This window comes from Myotis myotis, unplaced genomic scaffold (genome assembly GCF_014108235.1).
Source record: "Myotis myotis isolate mMyoMyo1 unplaced genomic scaffold, mMyoMyo1.p scaffold_m19_p_1, whole genome shotgun sequence".
Lineage (NCBI taxonomy): Eukaryota > Metazoa > Chordata > Mammalia > Chiroptera > Vespertilionidae > Myotis > Myotis myotis.
Genome location: NW_023416313.1, coordinates 48987330 through 49011030, shown reverse-complemented (window position 1 = coordinate 49011030; position 23701 = coordinate 48987330). Strand labels below are relative to the sequence as shown.

Here is a 23701-nt window from a genome sequence, read left to right as displayed (position 1 = left end):
TTGCTTCCTACTTAACTAAGAAAATAGAAGCAATTAGAGAACGTCTACACTTTCCCACCATCACATACCAAAAACTATTTCCTTTTTTACCCATATCCTCCACTCCCCTCTTCTTACTACGGACATATTGTCCACACTCCACTACCTGTGCTTTAGCTCTTATGCCCTCTCATCTATTTAAGGACATCACTTTAGCATCTGTAAATGCCCCTCTTCCCTAGTTGATCACCCATCAGCATAAAGCCTTTAGTATTTCCTTTTCTTTTTATCCTCACCCGAAGATATGCTTTGTTTTTTTTTTGTTTTTTTTAGAGAGGATGGGAGACGAGAGAGAGAGAGAGAGAGAGAGAGAGAGAGAGAGAGAGAGAGAGAGAGAGAGATTGATTGGTTGTCTCCCTCACGCCCTGACCAGGGATCGAACCTGCAGTGTAGTTTTGTGCCTTGACCAGGAATCAAATCCACAACCTTTTGGTGTATGGGATGATATTCCACCAACTGAGCCACAGATAGGGCTGTATTTCCTACCTTAAAAATCTCCCACATCCTACTCCAGGTATGGCCCATTTTTCTACTCCCCATTATAGCAAAACACCCCAAAGGAGTTTTCTATACTGTTGTCTCCAATTATTCTAGTCTTACTATTATTCTTGTTTTATTTTGAGGAAACATTTATTAAAGCTGGGGACAGTGAAACAAGGAAGGGCTTAGCAAAGAAGCAACAGGAGAGCCTAGACGGGGCTGCTAGCTCACTGGGAAGCAGAGGAAACAGGAATCAGGGGATTAGTCCGGGAAGAGCTGCACTACCCATTGCTCCCCTGGTGGCAAGTCTCCGGGGGTTCCTTAGAGTTTAGGAGATGCATGCCTGTGGAGGAAGAACATGCCTGGTCATAATTTTCTGAATGGAGTTTTCTATTACTTATAACCCAAGTTATCTTAAACATTATAACTTCATAAACTCGGCAATATTTTTTCCATTGGATATTGGTTATTACTATGACTCAAGATTATTAAATTGGGAGCAAGAGAGTTTCAATATGAGAAATCTGTCACTGAAATAGCAACATGTTGGAATACCTTTCAAATATGACCTGATTAAAGAAATGCTCATATCTAAATGTGAGCAAGGATGTTACTTCTTGAATTTAATATCTACATATTTTCTCATAACTGAGTTATTTACTTATCTTAACCTGGGACAACATTAGAGATTATACTTCAAGACAAATTAAAAAAGAACATTATCATTGAAATCCAACTATATACTTTGTCAATCCTTTGAACACTAAATGCTTTTTAAATATTTATCAACAAGAAAAATACTAATTGTACAAAATTAGAACATTTAAGTTATTTAGATACTAGTGGTGTATTAAATGAGGTATTTTTAAATGAGGTTCAAAATCCTATTATTTTTATTATACATCTTTTTTATTATATGTATTTATTATATAACTAATAGCTACTTTAGTTCATAAGCAATCTCAATTGCATAATGTTACAATTTTTCTTAAAAAATAAACCTGAAATTTTATGACGTTTTCTATGCATGAGCATATTGAACTGTGGCAATAGCTTGCTGAGGTCAGTAGGGCAAAACTGTCTTTTGTGTTTTTTTATTTTTTTTTAAAGAGATGGGGAATAGTAAAGTGCTTATGATAAAAACTGGGTTATGAAAAAGATTCTAAAAGGCCGTAGCAATGCAAGCGAAGCTCACAATTCTAAATTTAAACAGACACAAAAGATCTTGTCTTTGGGAGTCCAAAGTACAACTGCACAGATACAGAATGGCATAACAATAGCACTTGTGGAAAACAGGCAAGGCGGTGAGTGGGCAATTACACTGTCTCCTAAAAAAGATGCTAACATCTTGGACTGAATGGAAAATGTAGTTTTTGTGCTTGCCCAGCATTTCCTGAGCATTGCACCTGCCTTGCTTTGCACAGAGTAAGCAGCTGTCAGACAAGGGAAGTACATAGACGGTGGAGGTGGTTGTTCTTTCCACTCAATTTGGGCACTGCCTACGTAAGAGTTTCTCCAGGGAACCGGAGGGAACACTTGAAGGAGCAGGGAAGACTGCCTGGGCGCAGCCTCAGGGCATACGGTTTGCTGTTTAAGGCTGCATGAACCTGAAGACTCAAACTATGGTCAGTAAACGGAACCACAGGAAAATAGATTGCATTCCAATACATAGGCAGAAATTTGTAATGGTAAAAACTACCAAAATTGGAAGAGCCATGAGAAAGGAAAAGGAGCTAAGCACTATGTATTACACTGTGTGTGAGTTACTTATTGCTGCATAAGTTACCCCCAAACTCAGCGGCTTAAAACAACACACACTTATCACCTCCCAGTGTCCGTGGGTCAGGGATCCAGGGGCGGCTTTGCTGGGCTTTCGGCTTCAGGGTTTCTCACTGCTGCAATCAAGGGGTCACCAGGGCTGCAGTCATTTCAGGGCTCACCTGGGGCAGAACCACTTCCAAGCTCACTTAACAGTTGGGCAGGACTTTTCCTGGACTGTTGTACCCAGGGACTCAGTTCTTAGCTGGCTGTGGTTTGGAGGCGGCCCTCTCCATCAGAGCAAGTACTTGAGAAGATCCAGGGAAAGAATACCAGCAAAACGGAAGAAAATGGACAGACATGAGAACTTTTTCAGGATTCAATCTAAATTGAGATAGGTACTAAGGATGGGTCCAAGATTTATTGTGTGTGCAACTGGATAGAAGGATGGTGAAAATTCACATGAGATCAGCATACAAGAGAACTGGGTTTAGGGAGGGGAGGAACATGAATTGGGTTTTTAACATAATATATTGAAGTGCCTTTGTGATACCAACTGGGAGACAATGAAGTGGATATGAAACTCAGAGAACTGGCCCAAAGATTTGAATTTGTGACACTATCTAGGTCGTGATCTGTAGCTCATACTGTTATATTATTGACCTTTTAGAGACCAATGCACAAAAATTCAGGCAAGAGTAGGCCTTCCTTCCCCCAATTGCCGACACTGGCTTCCCTTCAGCACCTGGGACCCAGGCTTCCCTCCTCCAGGCACCTGGGACCTGGGAGAACATTACCCTTTTATTATTATAAACTAGAGGCCCGGTGCACAAAAATTTGTGCACTCGGGGGCGGGGGGAGAAGAAGAGGGTCCCTCAGCCCGGCCTGTGCCCTCTCACAGTCTGGGACCCCTCGGGGGATGACCATCTGCTGGTTGAGGCCTGCTCCCCAGGGGATTGGGCCTAAGCTGGCAATCAGACATTCCTCTGGCAGCCTGGCAGCCCTCGGGGGATGTCCACTTGCCAGTGGGGAGCAGACCTAAGATGCAGTCAGACTTCCTTAGCACTGCTGAGGAGGCAGGAGAGGCTCCCACCGCCACTGCTATACTGGCAGCCATCAACCTGGGTTGTGGCTGAGCAGAGCTCCTCCATGTGGGAGCTCACAGACCACCAGAGGGCAGCTCCTGCATTGAGCGTCTGCCTCCAGGTGGTCAGTGTGTGTCATAGTGACCAGTCATTCCCAGTCTTTCTGCTGTTAGGGTCAGTTTGCATATTACCTTTTTACTATATAGGATAGAGGCCTGGTGCACGGGTGGGGGCCGGCCGGTTTGCCCTGAAGGGTGTCCTGGATCAGGGTGGGGGTCCCGCTTGGGTGTCTGGCCAGCCAGGGTGAGGCTGATGGCTGTTTTCAGGCTGCCCACATCCCCTTCAGGGTGGGGGTCCCCACTGGGGTGCCTGGCCAGCATGGATGAGGGGCTAAGGGCTGTTTTCAGGCTGGCCACACCCCCTTTAAGGTGGGCGTCCCCACTGGGGTGCCTGGCCAGCATGGATGAGGGGCTGAGGGCTGTTTTCAGGCTGCCCGCACCCCCTTCAGGGTGGGCGTTCCCACTGGGGTGCCTGGCCAGTCTGGATGAGGGGCTGAGGGCTGTTTTCAGGCTGCCCGCACCCCCTTCAGGGTGGGCGTCCCCACTGGGGTGCCTGGCCAGCATGGATAAGGGGCTTCTACCCTGTAGAATACAGTGAAATCATGCAAGTCAATTATGTGATTGTATGACTTCATATGAGACTCAGTCTGGTAGGCTGCCTGGAGCTAGAGATTCCCTTTGCTGGCTTGATGAAGTAAGCGAGCCTGCTGAGGGAGCCCATGCAGCAAGAAACCAGGGGTGACCACTAGTTGCTGAGGGCAGACGCCAGCCAACTGCCAGCAAGAAACTGAAGCCATCAGTTCCACAGCTATAAGGAAATGAATTCTACCAGCAACTGGATGAGCTTTGGGAGCCGGTTCTCCCCCAGTTGAGCCTGCAGATGAAATCACCTGGCTGACACCTTAATTGTGGACTTGTGACCAAGGGCAGAGAGCCTAGCTAAGCTGTGCCCTAACTGCTGACCCACAGAAACTGTGAGGTAATAAATGTGTGTGTGTTTTAAGCCTCTAAATTTGAGGTAATTTGTAAGGCAATATAGAAACCTAATACTTAAGCTTTTATTTATCTCGATTTTTAAACATGCTAACCTTTTTGTGCTGCAAGACAGTTGCCTACTTTTTTGTTTTTATAAGCTTTATTTATGGAAACTCATTTTGAATCAGAAACAAGCTGTTTCATGTGAGTATTAGGAGCATAAAATGTCACAGAGAGGTGAAAAACTTAGCCCAAAATGGCAAGCTTTTTTTTTTTTTTTTTTTAAATATACTTTATTGATTTTTTACAGAGAGGAAGGGAGAGAGATAGAGAGTTAGAAACATCGATGAGAGAGAAACATCGATCAGCTGCCTCCTGCACATCTCCAACTGGGGATGTGCCCGCAACCAAGGTACATGCCCTTGACCGGAATCGAACCTGGGACCCTTCAGTCCGCAGGCCGACGCTCTATCCACTGAGCCAAACCGGTTTCGGCAAATGGCAAGCTTTATTACTACAGATATCCCACTAGATTTAGAGAATAAATTTAGATAAATCTAGAATTAAAAAGCTAGAGCTGGAAAAAGACTAGCAAAACCAGGTATTAGAGATTCATGTATTTATATTCTCATCGGTAGAAAATATAATTACAATGTGGTCTCATGTTTTTGTAATGAGCAAAACCAAAAGTGATGTGTAATTGTAGCAAGGTCGATGTATAAAGCTTTTTGGAACTAAAACAACTAGTCATGACTGCTTAGAGTGGATATGGAAAAAAAACCTATGTCTAGACAAAATGAGTTAACTTGCAGGAAGGGAAACCACACTTTAAGATAGATATGTGTCACTTAAGGTTTTCCCTTTGGCTCAATTTTCATTTTGAAAAGTTATAGGAAATCCTAAATTTTCTGAGTTGCAGACATACAAAATTGCAAGAATAACTTATCTTTAGAGTTTCTGGCAGAGAAGCAAGTCACTAATCCACAAGAGAGGCAATTTGATAAAATAGGACAATTTGATAAAATAACTTGCATTAAAAATGTTTCAAATGATATGCGATTGTAAACGAACATTTTCTTCAAATACTTATATCTCCTATTTGGTTGGTAGGGCAGATTTATCAAAATCAGGTTTAGATTCACTAATAAAGAACCAGTCTGCATCAACAGAATAAAGTTTCATTCAAGCAGTATATAAAATAATTAAGTTTTACTTTTCCAAAATTGCAGTAGCAAATCAGTTCAAAGGTCATTGCTTTCTCAGTTTTCCACTTAATTCCAAGGCTCAAATTTGCTCTGGGGTGAGATGATGTCATTGTTCATTTAATATAAACAAACTGTGTTGTCCAAAAGCTGTATTTGTTGAGAATAGTCTAGGGCAGCAATTTTCAACTGCCCCCAAAAATGTATACACACTTTAACAGCTTAGCTCAATTTTTAAAATTAAATGTATTTTAATAAATACTGCCTTTATAATCATTCAAAGTGTGTGTATACATTTTTGGGACACCCTATATATCCCAAATCCTACCACTTTAGACACCTCTACCCCTACAATGTAGTGACTACACCTGCTTTTGCTTAGATGATGGCAATAGCCTCCCCCGACCCCCAGGCCAGAGGTTTTCAACTTTTTCATCTCATGGCACATAAACTAATTACTAAAATTCTGTGGCACACCTAAAAATATATTTTTTGCCAATCTGAGAAAAAGAAAAGCTACAATTTTGATTCTCACCGGACAGCTATTATTTTGTTGGCTGCTGTCATTTTTAAATTTTACTATCTAAGGGAAAAGAGGTCAGTACCCCTGATTAAATAGTACGGTATTGTATGTTTTTAGAATTCGTGCGGCACACCAGTTGAAAATTGCTGCCCTAGACTATTCTCAACAAAGAATCATCGATGAAAGAGAAATCAACTCTAACCAGTCCTCTGGTTTCCCATCAAGCTCAGGATAAGATGCAAACGCCTTTCCAGAAAATACAAAGCACCCCACATTGTCTTCCGTACTTGTTTACTCCTTCAGAATCTGAGTCATTTCAGGAAGACATTTACCTTATTCTTGTCTTATTCACTAACTATGGTATCTCCAGTGTCTACAGCAGTGCCCAGCACATCATACACTCAATATTCATGGGATGAACTAATTTTTCTGTTACAATACAGGTAAGAGGCCCTTACCTGGCTGCAACAAAACTTTTAAACTTAAGGGTTTGATTTTTTAATCAGCATAATTTTAGACTAGTATCCTTTAAAACATGAGTTATGCCCAGCCTGTGTGGCTCAGTGGTTGAGTGAGGACCTATGAACCAGGTCATAGTTCAATTTCTGGCCAGGGCACATGCTAGGGTTGTGGGCTCTATCCCCAGTGTGGGGTGTGCAGGAGGTGGCTGATCAATGATTCTCTTATCACTGATGTTTCTATTTTTCCCTCTGGGAAATCAATAAAAATATATTAATAAAAAAACCCCCCAAACATGAGCTATTATTTTACCTTTCATAGTAACTCTGGATGATGATTCTAGAGGTGTAAACTCTTGAATAAAATTTCAAATCATGAAGACAAATATATTTTATGCTTTATGATGACCGCTCCACTGTTGTAGCTCTCAATACATAGAAAAACAGCCTTTAATGAGAGGGCTGACAAATGGGCAGAGGAAAGAGGATGTGCAAAAGCAAAGTGAGGGTTGAAAAAGCAGGATATTTGCTGTACCAGCAAGTATTTTGGAATGGTTCTAAAATATACTTGGAGATAAAGATGGAGAGCACAAAGGACCCTAACACACCTGGCTAAGGATCCAAACAGCAGGCAACCACAATCTCTTCTCTTCTCTTCTCCCATCTGCATTTTAGAAAGCTTCCTGTGGTGAATATGAAGGATGATGGGAGGCTGTGGTAGAGGCCACAACCAGACTGGAGGCAGAGAGAGACAAGTTTAGAAGTCTCCAGAGCAATCCCGACAAAACGCTATGGTATGGTTAGGAAGAGGTCCCTTTGGGCTCCAGGCTGGAATGTGCAGCTTCGAGGTCTCGTGTCTTCTCTACTCCAGGGCAGCCTGAGTGACTGACAGTTGGCAAACTATCAGTGGTTTTGCAGATGTTTCTTTCTGTAGATCTTTGGTATCCCATTATCTATGGAAGTCTCATTCTTACTCCTGACCCATTTTATTAGCCTGAAATGAAGTCATTAACCAGTTGTTTATTACGGGTGTCAACTTTAGCATGACGTCACACAGCTTGAGCTGGTCCGGTAATAGTCATGTGTTATCTGATGACAAGGTCCTCAGGATGTGTTGGTAGCGGTGGGAGGGGACATGGGGCACGTGCTGGTTCACAAATGCTCTGTGACACATAACCATCTCCTTTTTCAAAACATGCAAAGACGCTTCTTCTCTTTCAAAAGTTTGTGTCCCTTGGTGGACTACTCAAATGATTCCTGAGGCCAGAAGCCAGATGATATATCTGTCTTGCCTTTAAGTAAAACTACTTGTTTAAAGGAAAACCGTTGCCAAGACCTCTAATACTCAATTTAGGAACATTTAAAACCTTCTCCAACCTCTTCTACTTCTGCTCCAATCAGTTCCTCCAACCTTAGGCAATCCTAATCATTAGTTCTGAATCAGACTGCTTTTAACAATCAGGTACAGTAATGTACTTACTCTACTTCCACTTGCCTTATCTTTTTTGAAGAATACTTCTCTCAAAATCTGAGAGGAAAGGAAACGATGACCAGGGATTAAGTGTCCATAATATCTATTTTTATTACGAAAACATTAAATTTTGACACATTGCTTCATTTGCTTTTTAAAAATCTATTATCTGACTTAAATCTATTCAGCAAAAATGCCAATAAATTACATAAATCATAGTCTGGGTCTTTTTAACACTAGGAACATAATATGTTTTATAATAATCAAACAACAATATTAAATCTGAGTTGTGTGAGTGGTTAACTTGTATTTTAACATTTAGCTTAAAACCAAAACCAACCACATGCTTACACTGTTGCAAAAGTTGCTCAGAAGCGCTTTCCTTATGGCTGTGTCAGTATCCTTCTCAGTCTTTGCTGAGGCACAGAATGCAGCGTATCAGGTGTCAAGGCACTCATTCTAAACTGTCCTGTCCTGCTCAACACAGGAGCAGTACTGGATGGAGGGCTGATGATATATTATTCCCCCACCTCCTGCCCACACTATCTTGCCTTTAAGTAACTTCATTTCTTTAAAAGGAAATCAATAGCTAAGAACTCCAATACTGAATTTAGAAACAGTGATTCCAATACACATTAAATCTAATGTGTTAGTACTTAAAGTCACAAATTCTGAAAAGTGAAAATAATAGACAAAGACAGAACTTATGTAACCAATGAACTAAGGCAAATGGCATTGCCATCATATGCCTTAAAATGGTATATTTTTGGTGTCTGGAGCTCTTTAAAAATTATATTTTGGGACAGCTCAGATGAATTTCAATAAAGGATGTGTGTTCTGCATAAAGTTAAGAGTTTTAAGGGTTTTCAACATGGGAGGCGTTGTTTAAAAAAATACATTGATAGTCTTATTAGTGAATGTTTCCCACTTGGTTTAAGTTTTATTGTGGAGGCAAACCAAAGCACTCTCTTAAGACTCCATGTTCAAAGTTACGATTAGATCTCTATCATTCCTAGAAAATTTAAAGCTAGTTATCACCCTGGCTCTTGTCATCATCTTCATCTTCATCATCCTCATCATCTTGGTCTATGGATTCAAGTTCATCCTCTTCTTCCTCCTAATTAGAAAATAAACATTTAACATTATGAAGACTTCTCACTTCACATTCAATACATAATATATCTATTGATAAATTCTTTATTCCCATAAGTATACCAGGTTATACACTATCTGATTTCCTTGCTTTAATGCTTAAGGCTCCTGTCATTCATTCATTTCAAATTCTTTATTGTTTAAAGTATTACATAAGTATCCTCCCCCCCCTCCGCCCCCCCATTGTCCTCTCCCTGACTGCTCTGCCATTTTTAATATGAGATGAGACATATAGGTTAACTGGCCTACAGATGGCTATAACTCTCACCTGAACCAAACAAGTCAAAACAGAATGCCACATATGGGTGATAAGAGTCTTGTTATGACAGGAACAATCAAATTAATTCACTCTCTAGGCTCAAAGCCCAAAAGAGAACAGTTAACAAATGCTGAAAACTGCCCAATCTGCATCTTAAGTCAACTCGGTGAACATTGTATAGATGATACTGAATTCATGTACCTAACGTATCTATGCCTGTATTCTAGATATATAGGCACAATATTTCCATGGTACAATATAATTTTAAAAATACATTATAAAGAAAGATAATATATAACATTTTGAGAAACATTTCAATCTTACTGGATGACCGAGTCCCTTGAGTTTATCCTTTAATGACAATATTTTCTGATCCTGATCAGCCAACAGCACCAAGAGATCATCTTGTTCTTTTTTAGAATCTTTAATGTTCACCTCCAGCTGGTTTTTCTCATTTTGTAAAATGACAATGGTACTGTTAGATGAGTCCAGCTGCTCTTTAATAGAAGCTCTTTCCTCAGACAGTGCTTTAATTTCATTCTAGGAAAAGAAAGGTGAAAATCACGAATCTAAAATTAGTATTAACTCTCCGAAGGTTTTAAACAAGTAGGTTCTTTCTATGATAAATCACTGTATCTGTCCAATCTAAGGAGTTTAAGGGTAGAGGTTTTTTTGTTTGTTTTGTTTTAAAATTTTATTTATTGATTTTAGAGAGAGAGAAGAGGGGGCGGGGCAAGAGAGAGAGAGAGAGAGAGAGAGAGAGACAGAGACACATGTCAGTTTGTTAGGTTTGTTGGTTCACTTATTTATGCATTCATTGGTTGCTTCTTGTATGTATCCTGACCAGGGATTGAATCCGCAACCCTGGAGGATTGGGACGACGCTCTGAGCAACCTGGTCAGGGTGATAGGACACTTAAAACATACACTCATCCAGTAACATGAGAATTTATGTTAGGTTATACATCAAAGATGGTTACTGTGAAAAATACAGTTTAACATCAAAAAAATATTTTTAATCAGTTATTCCTCAATAAATCCTAAGAGACAATACCATTTCAGATAATCAGAGGAATAAACACACAAAAAATTTTATAGCAGAAGCCTGGTTAGCATCAGAATTAGAACTAAAGTTTTAAAAAAAAATTTCATCCCAACTTTATACATACAATTAAAGGCAGAAAAAAATAGCTTCAAGCAAAACCAATGGCTTAAAAATAATTTGACCATAATCCAAAACGCATAATTACACATTATCCTCCTTTTCCCATTTTTTTCCTGCATGCCTTTTATTTATTTATTTTTTTACTACCACCTCATTCCTTCCTTTTATTCTTTATTCTGGTTTCTATGTCGCACAATGGGCTGCAGGATTTCATGTGCCCGTGTTCTTTGGCCTATGAAAAGCTTACACGTGGCTTGTGTATTAGCCAAACTTGCATTCCTGTTTCTTATTGTGATTAGAGACTGATAAGAAAACTATTTTCACTTTCAAAGTACATTCTGATGTATTCTTACTTTACATATTTGGTATAATTATTTGAAAAAGCATTTAAAAAATCTTCATTTGTGCCATTTTGGGTAACAGAATATAAAGACTGTAAGATAACATTACACCTCATTAGCTTTCTTCATAAATCTAAGGATTTGAGAAATTAAGTGAATAAACTCTAATTTCCTGGAGTTCATTTCATATAATATACAGTAAATAAAAGTTTCACCAAAGCCAACCTTTAACTCTTTAGTCTCTTGTAATAATGCCGACAGCCTTCCTTCTACATCAGTAGTTTTTGCAGCTATTGCAGCTTCACTCTCTCCTGATACAGGAACTGATTGTGCCTGAAAGTAGAAATTAGGGGAAAAAACAGTTTCTTTAAAGTTATGATCAATATGAAACCCCAAAGGTGACTTAATTTTCTTGCTATTTTAAAATTTTATTTCCAATAACAGAAAATGTAATTCCCTCACATATTTACATGAATAAAGTGCTCTCCCTAGAAAGAAGAGTGATCCCTACAGTAAGCAGAAGACAAGAGCGGGGGGGGCGGGGGGGCACCGATCTCAGCAGAGGATGAGGAAGGCTGGGTGAAGCTGCCTCAAGGTCACACCAGGAAAGCAACCAACAGAACAGCTCTCACGTAGCTGTAACACAGCATTTACTAGCAGGGAATAGTTTTCAAAGCCGTTTCCTCATAAAATTCCTGTAAGTTTCATTGACACTATCATCTCAGAGAGGTAGGTGGGAACACTGAGCTGAATGCCATTAACTAGTGAAATGTAAGTATTTTCTTAAGAGCTATAGGAGGTATTCTTAAATCAGTTTTTCAGTCTTTCCCCACCTTTTTTTCTATAAAATATTGGGAAGTGAGGTGCTGGTATAGCAAATATCTAAAAATGTGTAAAGGACTTTAGAATTGGTAGAGTCTGGAAGAGTTTTCAGGTGCATGTTAGACAAAGCGTACATGCCTTGAAGAGATTGTTGGCAGAAATATGGTCATTAAAGGCAATTCTGGTCAGGGCTCAGAAAGAAAAAAGGAGAGCTGTAGAGAAAGCTTCCACTTTAGTCTCTTGTAATAATGCCGACAGCCTTCCTTCTACATCAGTAGTTTTTGCAGCTCATAGAGAAAATGAGTATCATCATGAACAGAATGCTGATAGGAATATGGATGTTAAAGTGGTTTTGGCTGAGGTCTGAGATGGAAATCAGGAAAGTGGAGGAAAGGCAATCTATAATAATAAAAGCATAATATGCTAATTAGACCAGATGTCCTTCCGGACAAAGCCGGGTCTGCAAGGGAAACCCGGGTCCTGGGTGCCAGAGGGAAGCCAGTGCCGGCAGCCGGGGGAAGGAAGGCCTACTCTTGCCCGAATTTCGTGCATTGGGCCTCTAGTTCTTGTTATAAAGTGACAAAGAACTTGGCTAAATTATGTCTAGTGTTCTGTGGAAAGTAGAATTTGTAAGTGATGAACGAGGACATTTAGGTGAGGAGATTTCTAAGCAAAGTGTCAAGGGCATGGTCTAGTTCCTTGCTGCTTAAAATAAAATGTGAGGAGAGACAGAAACTGAAGAAATTGTTAAGCAAAAGGTAATGAGAATTTAAAAATTTAGAAAATCATCAGCCTATCTCTATTGCAATAAATGACAAGGCATATTCTGGTGAAACATCAAGGGGGTGGCTGGACAACCATTTGTAAAGAGGTTGCATGTGTGACTCATTGATCCAATCAACCACTCAGCAGAAGCCAGAACAGAGAGGTGGTTATCCAGGAGGGCCTTCCTGTCTGATGGCTTGGACCCCTGTGAATTGCATGGGTTCTCGACAAGGTTTCTCACAATTTTATACCAGCAGTAAACCTAACTTGACTGACGGTACAGACACAGGATGAAATACAAATATCAGCAAAATGAACCACTAAGTATCTGATTAAATTGACTGGCTGAGTCTGACTATAACATTGAGACTGCCACCACGGACAAGAAGCAGATATGACTAGAACTCTGGCTAAAGGGAAGTGAATTTTTGACAAATTTGCTTCTTTTCCACAGTGGTTGAGAAACAACATCTTAACCTTGTGTTTTCTATTTTTCAGGAGAAAAAAAAATTAACTAACTTACAAATGCTTCTGTTTTATGTAACAGCTCCTGCTTTTCTGTCTGTAGTTTGGTGATCTCCACAGATTTTGAGTTTAACTGAGACTTTAATGTTGCCAGTTCCTAAGAGAGAAAAAACATTTGCGGTGTAAACTCATCAAGGAAATGTCTATTTTCAGGACATACACACAAGTTTACCTCCCGTTTTTTTCTTTTCAATTCTAAAAACCAATATTTTTTTTGGACAGAAAGGTTTAAATAACCAACACTCTTAAGAAAGCAATTATCATGGTCAATACTGTATAAATTAGGCATAAGATTTTATAACTTCACTAGGAGCCCAGCGTGTGACATCGCACGGTGCCACCCACCCACCTGCAGCCCTACCTTGACACCCGAACCTGTCCACGCAGAGCTCCAGCACACCTGGCCCAGCCCCCAAACCCTCTGGCCTTCTCTGGCTGCTTCAAGCCCCGCCCTCAGTCCCTCAAGTCGCCTAGGGCTGGTCCCGCCTTCTTTGGGCGCCTCCCTGCTTCCTAGCCTTCTCTGGACCAACGCTGCGGCTCCACCCCATCATGGCGCTAGAGGAGAGCATGGAAGCCTCCCGCCTGCTGCACTGTGCTCCTTCCCCTGGCAGGTGGGCCGCGGGCACTCAGAGTGCGAGCGGTGGGTGGCGAAGGACTGGTGAGGGGGGTGCTATGGGCTCTCACCCCTGCCCTCCCCGGCATGGGATAGTCCCGCCCCCTCCGGGCGCCTCCCTGCTTCCACCCGTCTCCAGCAACGCCCCAGCTAATATGCTAATGACCTGGTCGTTACAGTTAGAACGTTATTGACCATTAGCAAATTAGCTCTTTATTAGTATAGATATTTGTAGCTTATAAACATAATTATGTTCTCCTTAATTTAGTTCACTGATAATCTACAAATAATCTGGTGAGATGCTGAGATCTCTTAAAAAGAACACCATTAAAAAATTAAAAAAACACAATAACAAGCAAATACCATTACCATATAATTACAACAGCTTCTGGATTTGCATATGGCTTTCATCACTATCAGTTTTTGCTCGCACAACACAAAGTAGCTCTAGATTAATAGAACTGAAAGGTGGCTATTCTATCATAATTAAAACAAGACAAAACAGAACTTGGATCAAGCTGGACAATTACCTGTTTTAATTCTGCAATATTTTCAGAATCTCTAGCAGAAGCTGTTGCTTCATTTGTGTCTGGGGATGTTTGGGAAGATTTCTACAAATAGCATAAAAATAAATTATGAAATAAATTCATTCTAAAGAGATAGGAAAACAAAACAAAACAGAATTGTACATGTAAATCTTTACCAAAAAATTTCATACCAACATTTTAATGTTTTTCTTTTTTTAAATCCTCACCTGAGAGAGAGTAAGGGAGAAACATTGATGTGAAAGAAAAACATCGATTGGTTGCCTTCCTCAAGTGCCTCAACCAGGGATCGAACCCACAACCTACATGTATGTGCCTTGATAGGGAAACAAACCCTAAACGTTTTGGCATATAAGACGATGCTCCAACCAACTGAGCCACCTGGTCAGGGCCCAACATTTTAATTTTGATAAAATTTCAAGATACCACATACTGTCTACCACTTTTTCATAGTTAAATTGCTTACAGTCAATTAGCTAGGAAGCAGTGAAACTTCAGACAGTCTGACACAGCTCATATTCTAAAATCTTATTATGATACTTTGGCTTAAGGGATCCAGAAAAAAAAAAAGCAAGATAATGAAGATTACTCTTGACCTCTTTTTTAAAAATTTTTAACACTTACTTACCAGTTTTTCAATCAAAGAGTCCTTTTCGGCCAGTTGGCTTCGTAAAAGTTCCTGATTACTTTTTAATTCTTCTATCTCTTCTCGCAACCTACCAATTTCTTCTGGTTGAATGCCATTCATTTGAGCCCCATCATTGTGAGAACCTTGATGCTGATTGTCTTTTCCTATTAGACAAGCATAAAATGTGAAAAGCCAGCACAAAACTTAAGTTTTTCATTTTTTGAATTAGAAGATTCAAATATAAATATATAATTTGCTTAATTTAGTTTGGCAGCACTTTTGTAAGCACATTTCATTTTTGCAAAATAGTGTGTTGATAAAAATAATGAACTAATGATATTTTCAGGGTTTCTGGGAGAAAAGCAGAATAGTCTTATTAAGACTAAACTGCATGGTTTGGTGATCTAAGATTATAAATGATACTAGTTTCAATTCTAATTCTGCCAACATAAGAGAAAATGAAATCCCTTAAAAAAAATGTCCTGAAAGGAATAGCCTTCTATATGGACTAAAATAACTGACAAATTATTGTCATAAATAAAGGAAGTAAAATAGGTAATTTTTCTGAAAATTTTAATCACTTTGATATAAACAAACTACATTTCTAAGTAGCTAACATTCCTATCATAAGCACTACAGGGTGATGATACTATTTACAAGAATTGGAGCTCTTACCATGTGCCAGGCACTGAACTAGAATTTTACTAATATTATTTCATTTAATTCCAAAATGACCCAGATGCCTTTATCAGCTCAACTTTGTAGACAAGGAAATAAAAAAATTAGATCAGTCATCTTTTTTTAAAAAAAAAATAAAAAATATTTTCATTGATTTCAGAGAGAAAGGGCGAGGGAGAGAGAGAGAAAAAAAAACAACAATGAAGAGAGAGAATCATTGACTGGCTGCCTCCTGCATGCCCCCGACTGGGGATTGAGACCACAACCCAGGCATGTGCCCTGACCAGGAATTGAACCTCGACCTCCTGGTTCATAGGTCGACACTCAACCACTGAGCCATGCTGGCTGGGCTAGACCAGTCATTTTTAACTGGTTATACATTAGAATCACCTGGGGATGAGCCTGTAGTAATTACTGATGCATGGACCCAAACCTGACAAATTAAATCAGAAACACAGTAAGGTCTCAGTATTGGTGCTATTTATTTTTTAATTAAAATATTTATTTTTCAGCCCTAGCTGGTTTGGCTCAGTGGTTAGAGTGTCAGCCTGCGGACTGAAGGGTCTCGGGTTCAATTCCGGTCAAGAGCACATGCCCAGGTTGCAGGCTCGATCCCCAGTAGGGGGCGTGTAGAAGGCAGCCGATCAATAATTCTCTTATCACTGATGTTTTTACCTTTCTCTCTCTCCCTCTCTAAAATCAATAAAAATATATTTTAAAAATAAATAAATAAAATATTTTATATTTTTCAATTATAGTTGACATACAATATTGTGTTAGTTTCAGTGTATAATATAGTGATTAGACATTTATATAACTTACAAGTGATCACCCTGATAAATCCAGTACCCATCCGATAAGTACTGGTGCTATATAAAAAACACACACACACAAAAAAACAACCCCCGCCCCCCCAAAACTCAGGAGATTCTAATGTACACCCAAAGGCTGAAAGTCAATGCACCAGAAAATCAAACAAGTAGCAAGGAGGCTGAACTTCAAAATCTGATTTACATGTTTGTCACAGTGATTGATTTAAGATTAAAGAAAGACTAGTCTACAAAAATAATCTGTTTGACTGTGTTGGACAACTCTTGGGGACACTGCAACAGTGATGGCCAACTACACGTACCTAGCTGTACTTTAAGAAGATTATACTGATCTTTGTGTTGCTGAATCTGAGATACTTGCTGTGTGACTGCTGTTTGGAGCTGTTCATTTTGACATTTTAATGTAGAAATCTGTTGCTTTAATTCCTCAAGTTGCAGATCCTGTGAAACAAAACATAATTCAAGTGTTGTAAATTCAAACCAATTAGCATTAAGAAGGTGAACAAATTAAAAACGATTACTTTGGGTCAGGATGTTAAAGTACTCAACACTCCAAAACCGTTCAATAATTAGGCAGTATATGCACCAAGTCCAGTTAACATAAAACCCCATGAAGAAGCACTATCATACATCCTGCAACCTGTCTGCAATTATTGGGAGTGAGGAGGGTCAATTTGAAAAATTCCATTTTATGGTCCATCAAATCATTTAAGAAATTTAAACCAAACTACTTAAAAAAGGTAGTATATGTATTATACATATGCACCTATATTACTTTTCACATTAAAGACAATCATGTAAAAGAACATTTGTAACCTTTAATTTACTGACTATTCATTCATAATTTCCCCATGTTGCTAACAGTTTCATAATCATAATTTTTTTTTGTTAATCTTTATCTGAGGATATTTTTTCCACTAATTTTTAAAGAGAGTGGAAAAGTGGGGGAGAGACACACAGAGAGAAACATCGACATGAGAGAGACACATCAATTGGTTGTTTCCCGCATGTGCCCCGCCTGCAACCAAGATATGTGTCCTTGACAGGAATGGAACCCGAGATCCTTCAGTCCAGGGGCTGATGCTCTAACCACAGAGCCAAACAGGCTAGGGCCACGATCATAATTTTTAATGCTCACTTAATATCTAATCAGTAGATGTACTATGATTTATATTCAAAAGCAACACTGAGGCCACTTTCCATTTCTCTATATGGTAAATTTATTACCATAAATATGTTAGTCCATATAATTGTCCTGAATTTTGGAGAATTTCCTTAGGATGGATTCTCAAATGTCAAAGTGTATATAAACATTTTATAGTTCTCTATGCTTATTGCCTAATTGTTAAATAGCATTTTATTCTATTTTTACTTATTTTTTAAAAGCTTTTTAAAAATACATTTTTATTAATTTCAGAGAAGAAGGGAGAGGGAGAGATGAAAACATCAATGATGAGAGAGAACCATCGACTGGCTGCCTCCTGCATACCCCCTACTGGGGATCGAGCCCACAACCCAGGCACATGCCCTTGACCAGAATCAAACTTGGGACCTTCCAGTCTGCAGGCCGACACTCTATCCACTAAGCTAAACCAGCTAGGGCTCAACTAGCATTTTAAATGGTGTAAATATTGCCGAACCGGTTTGGCTCAGTGGATAGAGCATCGGCCTGCGGACTCAAGGGTCCCAGGTTCGATTCCGGTCAAGGGCATGTACCTTGGTTGCGGGCACATCCCCACTGGGGGACGTGCAGGAGGCAGCTGATCGATGTTTCTAACTCTCTATCCCTCTCCCTTCTTCTCTGTAAAAAATCAATAAAATATATTTAAAAAAAAAAATAAATGGTGTAAATATTTAAAAGAAACATTTCTCAAGAAAAGTCATTTTAAGTAACTGTGTCAAATCACTCTTTTTTTCTTCCAAATCAACCATATTTATCAGCTTCAAAGGCTATCACATCACATTCCAAGTATTTGTTTTCTAGTGCTCTAAAGACATTACATATTCGTACTAAGATGTAGATGAAAAATCCTAATAACCATGGGTAGTTTAATAATCCAAATTTGGATCATTCAAGGTTGATTCTAATTTACTGATTTGCTCATACACGAAAGGCTCAGACTGAACCATAAATATAACACAACTAGAGACCCGGTGCAAGAATTCATGCACAGGTGGGGTCCCTGGCCTGGCTGGTGATTGGGGACAATTGGGGCGATGGGGGCTGGCTGGCTGGGGAGGGACAGCACGAGGGCTCCAGGGCGTGTCCAGCCCATCTTGCCCAGTCCCAATCGGCTGGACCCCAGCAGCAAGCTAACCTACCGGTCAGAGCGTCTGCTCCCTGGTGGTCAGTGTGCATCATAGCGACTGGTCGAGCGGTGGACCAAAAGGTTGACTGCTGGGTCAGACACTTACTAGTAGCATATTAAGCTTTTACATAAATAGATTTTTATTCTTTCTTACAATTTCAATCTCAAGAATAGACTATGGGGAAGAAAAACACACACAGGCAGTTGTCATTTAGAGGGCTCCATCCAAGCTCTTACTTGCCACACATGCCTCAGGCTGTGCACAATGGCAGGAGTTGAGGGCTGGCCCACATGACCTGCCACCAGTGTACTGGAATTTATGACACTGGGATTTTAACAACATCAATAATCTCATTTTCCAGATATTAATACCAGTACAGCACTTTCTAGGATTCCAATCAAGGTACCAGGATGAGGAATTAACTGAAAGAAAAAACTAAGAAACATTTTTAAGAAAAGCAATGGAAGATTGATGGTGCTCAACACAATGCAAATGGGAGCTTCTTTGGTATCCTGAAAAGAAAATGTCAATTGATGATTTTGAAAATGTAATTTCAACTAAATTCATAATTACCCACTCTAATAAATCAGCTCCCTTTCTTGTTCCCTATTCTATCTAACTCAATATCAGCTATCCAATTGTGTAAGACAGTGATCTAAAGATCTTATTTGACCCTTTATGCTTCCTCACACCTGCATCCAATCATTACCAAGTCCTACCAGTTTTATCTTCCTTAGTTTTCACCTTTTTTCAGGTTGACTCTATACCACAAAGTATGAGCTTTAGAGTCCCAGTAACACATGTATCTGAATTCTGTTCCACCATTCACGGAGTGACCCTGGACAGGTTAAATTCTCTGTCACAGATTCCTCATTTATGCTAAACCGAAGACATTAACTACTTTGTAGCAATGGACTGTGTTTAAAATGTGCTTAGTGATTACCTAGAACACAGCAAACAAAAACCAGCAGCCATTATCATCATCGCCATCATCAGTGCTCCAATTTCCTCCCCTAGCCCACCACAACCACCTCCTTCTTGGGCTCCCTCCTTCAAGCCTTGCCTCCTTTATACAGCTACCAAATGTTCTATCTATATGCCAGTTACATCTCTTGACTCTTTCTTCTCTCTCCTTTTGCCTAGCTTACTCCTGGCCATCCTCTTGGGGCTCAGCTTCTCTGTTTTCTTGAAGCCTCTGCTCCTACTTAGCTAAATTAGGTGCCTCTCAGTGCTGCCATACAGCTTTGATTATCTCTTATCACTGGACTTAATCCTATATAATAAAACCCTATTATGCAAATTGACCAAACGGCAGAATGACTGGTTGCTATGACACACACTGACCACCAGGGGGCAGATGCTCAATGCAGGAGCTGCCCCCCTGGTGGTCAGTGCGCTCCCACAGGGGAGTGCCGCTCAGCCAGAAGGTGGGAGCCTCTCTCGCCTCTGAGGTAGTGCTAAGGAGCAGCGAGAGGATGCAGGCCAGGCTAAGGGATGCCCTGCCCCCAGTGCACGAATGTCATGCACTGGGCCTCTAGTATATTATAATCCATGTGTCATAATCTATTTATAGGTTTGTCTCCCCATGAGACTGTGATAGGGAAACATGTCTGACTCATGTCTTTATTCACATCCTGCATACTGCTTAAGACATATGAATACTCAGTTTATTGAATACTCAGATGCTTTTGAATTATTTAGGAAAACAGCGTGTTTTACTTTCTGTATCCTCTTACATTTGAAATGCCAGGAAAAACTCTTTTCTAAAGTAGAAAAGTATCAGTATGTCAGAGAGTGTATTTATCAGTACGCACCTGCTCTCGAATCATATTTTTGTAGTGTCCCACAATACTGTCATGCTGTTCTAATGTTTTCTTCTCCTCCTCTTCTTTTTTATCTTCTTCACTTGACTTATAAATAGCCTTAGTTATCACACCTATAAAAGGAAGCTTATTTAAAATTTATTTTAAACATTTAAAATACTATGTTATTAAGAATTAATCAGTAAAAACATATGGCCTAACTGCATGAGAAAGAAATAATCTTTCCAATCTTACTGAAGGCCGAAAACCCTTCAATGGGCTACACATCAAGAGCAGGAAAAAAAACCCCACTTTTAAGCTTATAAAATCTGCACATGACCAGAATATGCATATACAATATAATCATAGGTACTTTCTAATAAAAGTACCAATATAAAAGTCCTTATCTTACCTTCAAGTTCTTTTACCAGCTTTGTAAACTCATGATCAAATATCATGTATTCTGGGCTGGGAAAGTTGGGCTGGGGTTTCTGAGATGCTCTGGAATACAACTCATGTTTGCTAATAAATCCTAGTTTCTCTATGAAATTCTCTTTGCCAATCCTCTTCTCTATTAGTTGTTTTAGTTTCTCTCTACAGAGATAAGCATATTGAGATGCTTAAAAAAAGTCATGATGAAACATAAAAACTTGGTTTATATTATACTTTGGCACAAAAATATTTATCATTTTCTTTTGATAATATTAATAAGTCATTTATCCTAGCATTTCCCCCTTACTTACTTCATGTAGTTCTCAAGTGAGTTATCATTGAAATAAATAGTAATGCCCAACAGAAGGGCACATAAGCCTTGGACCAACTGCTCTTCCTCTCCAAGATTTTCTGCAATTTGTCCTGTAAGCTGAAATCTTTGTTAAGGAGACTAATTGTTCAAAGTATCTACAGTATTTTATTTTATAATTTGAATTTGACATGTAGTTCATATAAGTTTTCATAAGAAATTCTATATAGTCCTAGCAAACACTCACACACACCCACACACACACAGCTTAAGCAAGCGCCATTAACCACTTTAACAGTTTAAAAAGTTCAAATAAAGAAAATTCAAATATTTGGGGCATAGAGCTACTTTGAACTGAGAGGAAAAAATAAAAATGACAATGATAACTATTTATGTATCTTACAACAGTATAAAGGATACAAATGGAACATTGGCTGAATTGTGAAGAAAATGTGTTACCGCAATCGGACAGTTACTTAGCCAGGTACAAAGCAACATCAGTAGTCCAACTCTTGTTTGTATTTTGCTTCCCTGAAATAGATAAGTCGGCAGAAACCCCATTTTACTTTTTTTCAAATTTAAAGTTGCCCTAATATTCTTCCCCATTTGCATAAAAACATATTTAACATCTTATAAAAGATGTGTCAGGAATCCAGATTTTAAAAATTGAACAAGAGAATGCATTCTTGTGTCTTCTATGAGCTGTCCTGCACAGTAAGAAATGAAAAGTAAGGAATCAGAACTTATTCATGTTCTTAAGCATATATTGGGTTATCTAAAATACTATTAGTGGAAAAACCTGGTCTGCTAAGGAAGAAGTGTATGATATAGATGCTTTAAAAAATGTATCAATCCTAAGTCACTTTATAAAAAAGTTAATTAGCCAGATAAAGTTTTGATGTTTCAATTAAAAATTTAAAAACAAGTTTCGAGTAGAAGGACAAATTCTACTTCCTTCAAAAAACACTGAGAAAAATACAAAGAAATAATCTTCTGAATTATTTAGTTAAGTTCCATTAAAGAATATATTCTCTAACAGAAAAATAAACAAGCCATGTTACAAACTCAGACAAAATGATAGATAATAAAAAATCACAAACAATGAAGGAGAAAAAGATTTATGTAAGTTAGCTAAGTGCCCCAAATCACTAACTACAGTGCTGCAAAGTATAATTAAACAATACTGAACACTAACCTATCCATCCAAATTATAGTTTTCTAAATTTTGATACAACAGATTTATATCTGCTTTGTGGGAAATTCTGTTTGCTGATAACATCTTCACAGCCGATATTATATTATGTAACCTATATATTTTTATTAAGTGAAACAAAACTTTTTGAAACAAAATAATGGATATTGGCACAGTAATGTATTACTTTTGGGAGCAATTTCAGAAAATAACCATAATATAATTATTCAAAGATCTAGAGAACTATGAATTTAAGATAACAACCATCACGTTTTGAAAATTTCTAGCAATAAATTTCTAATTTAATGAGTCTTGATGTCAATATCTTGGCCTTTCTATAATCTATTTTCTAGTACACTTAAACAAATTTAAATTAGACCTCTTCAAATGATTTGCCAAGTAAGCATTAATTAGCATGAATTTAATTTTCACATGAATTATTTTTCCTTGCCTCTATGACTTTACTATGCCCATAATATATCTTCATGTTACCCAAGTAAATTGAAAAGTTAAAATATATACACTTATTCTCAATCGACTCTGTGCCTAAGAGAACTTAAACCTAATTACTCAAGTCATAGATGCAAATGTTTTATTGATTTTCTCTGGTTATATATAAAAAGTTTAGTATTACTTGGAACTCCATTTGTAGGTGCCAAATACACCTATTTCATATATACAAAGGCTTCCTAACAAATCACTGGCTAATGTCTGAGTGAACAAATGTGCAATTAGATTCAAGTTTGAATCTTCTAGAAGTATGTTCTTAGAGGTCTAATTGAAGGATACGAAGAGCAAAGTCAAACATAACTAAGAGAGAATAGAATATCCCCTTTATTATAGTTACAAAATAATACAAAGTACACAAGAATGAACCTAATTAAAACTGTAAAACCTAACCTAGGAAAATTTAAAACCATTCCTAAAGAGCACGAAAGTAGATACAAATCAACAGAAAGAAACCATGTTTAGATAGAAAAACTCAAGACTATGAAGATATTAAGTCTATATTAATTTATAAAATTAATAAAATTTAGAAAATTAATGTGACCCAATAAAAATACCAACAGATTTTTTTCCTCTGGAACAAAACAAGCTGGTTCTCAAGTTCATATAGAAAAATAAACAAGCAAAAATAACTAGGGAAACTGTAAAAAATAAAAAAGAGAAATGAATATAGCCAGCACAAAACCATCAGTGGGTTACAGATGGACTTAAAAAATGTTGGAACTAGATAGCTATCTAAAAAAGATCAGAGGATCCATATCTCATATCACATTGAG

The 23701-nt window shown here is 38.5% G+C and overlaps 1 protein-coding gene across 8 annotated transcripts in view; it reads right to left on the bottom strand.

Moving 5' to 3' along the window:
• Nucleotides 1-8136: 8136 nt before the first annotated feature.
• The window catches only part of USO1 (USO1 vesicle transport factor), a 78699-nt gene continuing 63134 nt past the window's right edge, over nucleotides 8137-23701 (bottom strand). For all 8 annotated transcript variants that reach the window (XM_036336702.1, XM_036336720.1, XM_036336727.1 and 5 more), the window contains 11 exons: nucleotides 21647-21757; nucleotides 21228-21346; nucleotides 20897-21078; nucleotides 20497-20618; nucleotides 16675-16813; nucleotides 14865-15028; nucleotides 14222-14302; nucleotides 13077-13175; nucleotides 11192-11299; nucleotides 9786-10001; nucleotides 8137-9167 (listed from right to left, as the gene is read on the bottom strand). In XM_036336702.1, coding sequence (XP_036192595.1) covers nucleotides 9078-9167; nucleotides 9786-10001; nucleotides 11192-11299; nucleotides 13077-13175; nucleotides 14222-14302; nucleotides 14865-15028; nucleotides 16675-16813; nucleotides 20497-20618; nucleotides 20897-21078; nucleotides 21228-21346; nucleotides 21647-21757 — 1431 coding nt within the window. In that variant the 3' untranslated portion in view covers nucleotides 8137-9077. The remainder of the gene's footprint in view (nucleotides 9168-9785; nucleotides 10002-11191; nucleotides 11300-13076; nucleotides 13176-14221; nucleotides 14303-14864; nucleotides 15029-16674; nucleotides 16814-20496; nucleotides 20619-20896; nucleotides 21079-21227; nucleotides 21347-21646; nucleotides 21758-23701) is intronic.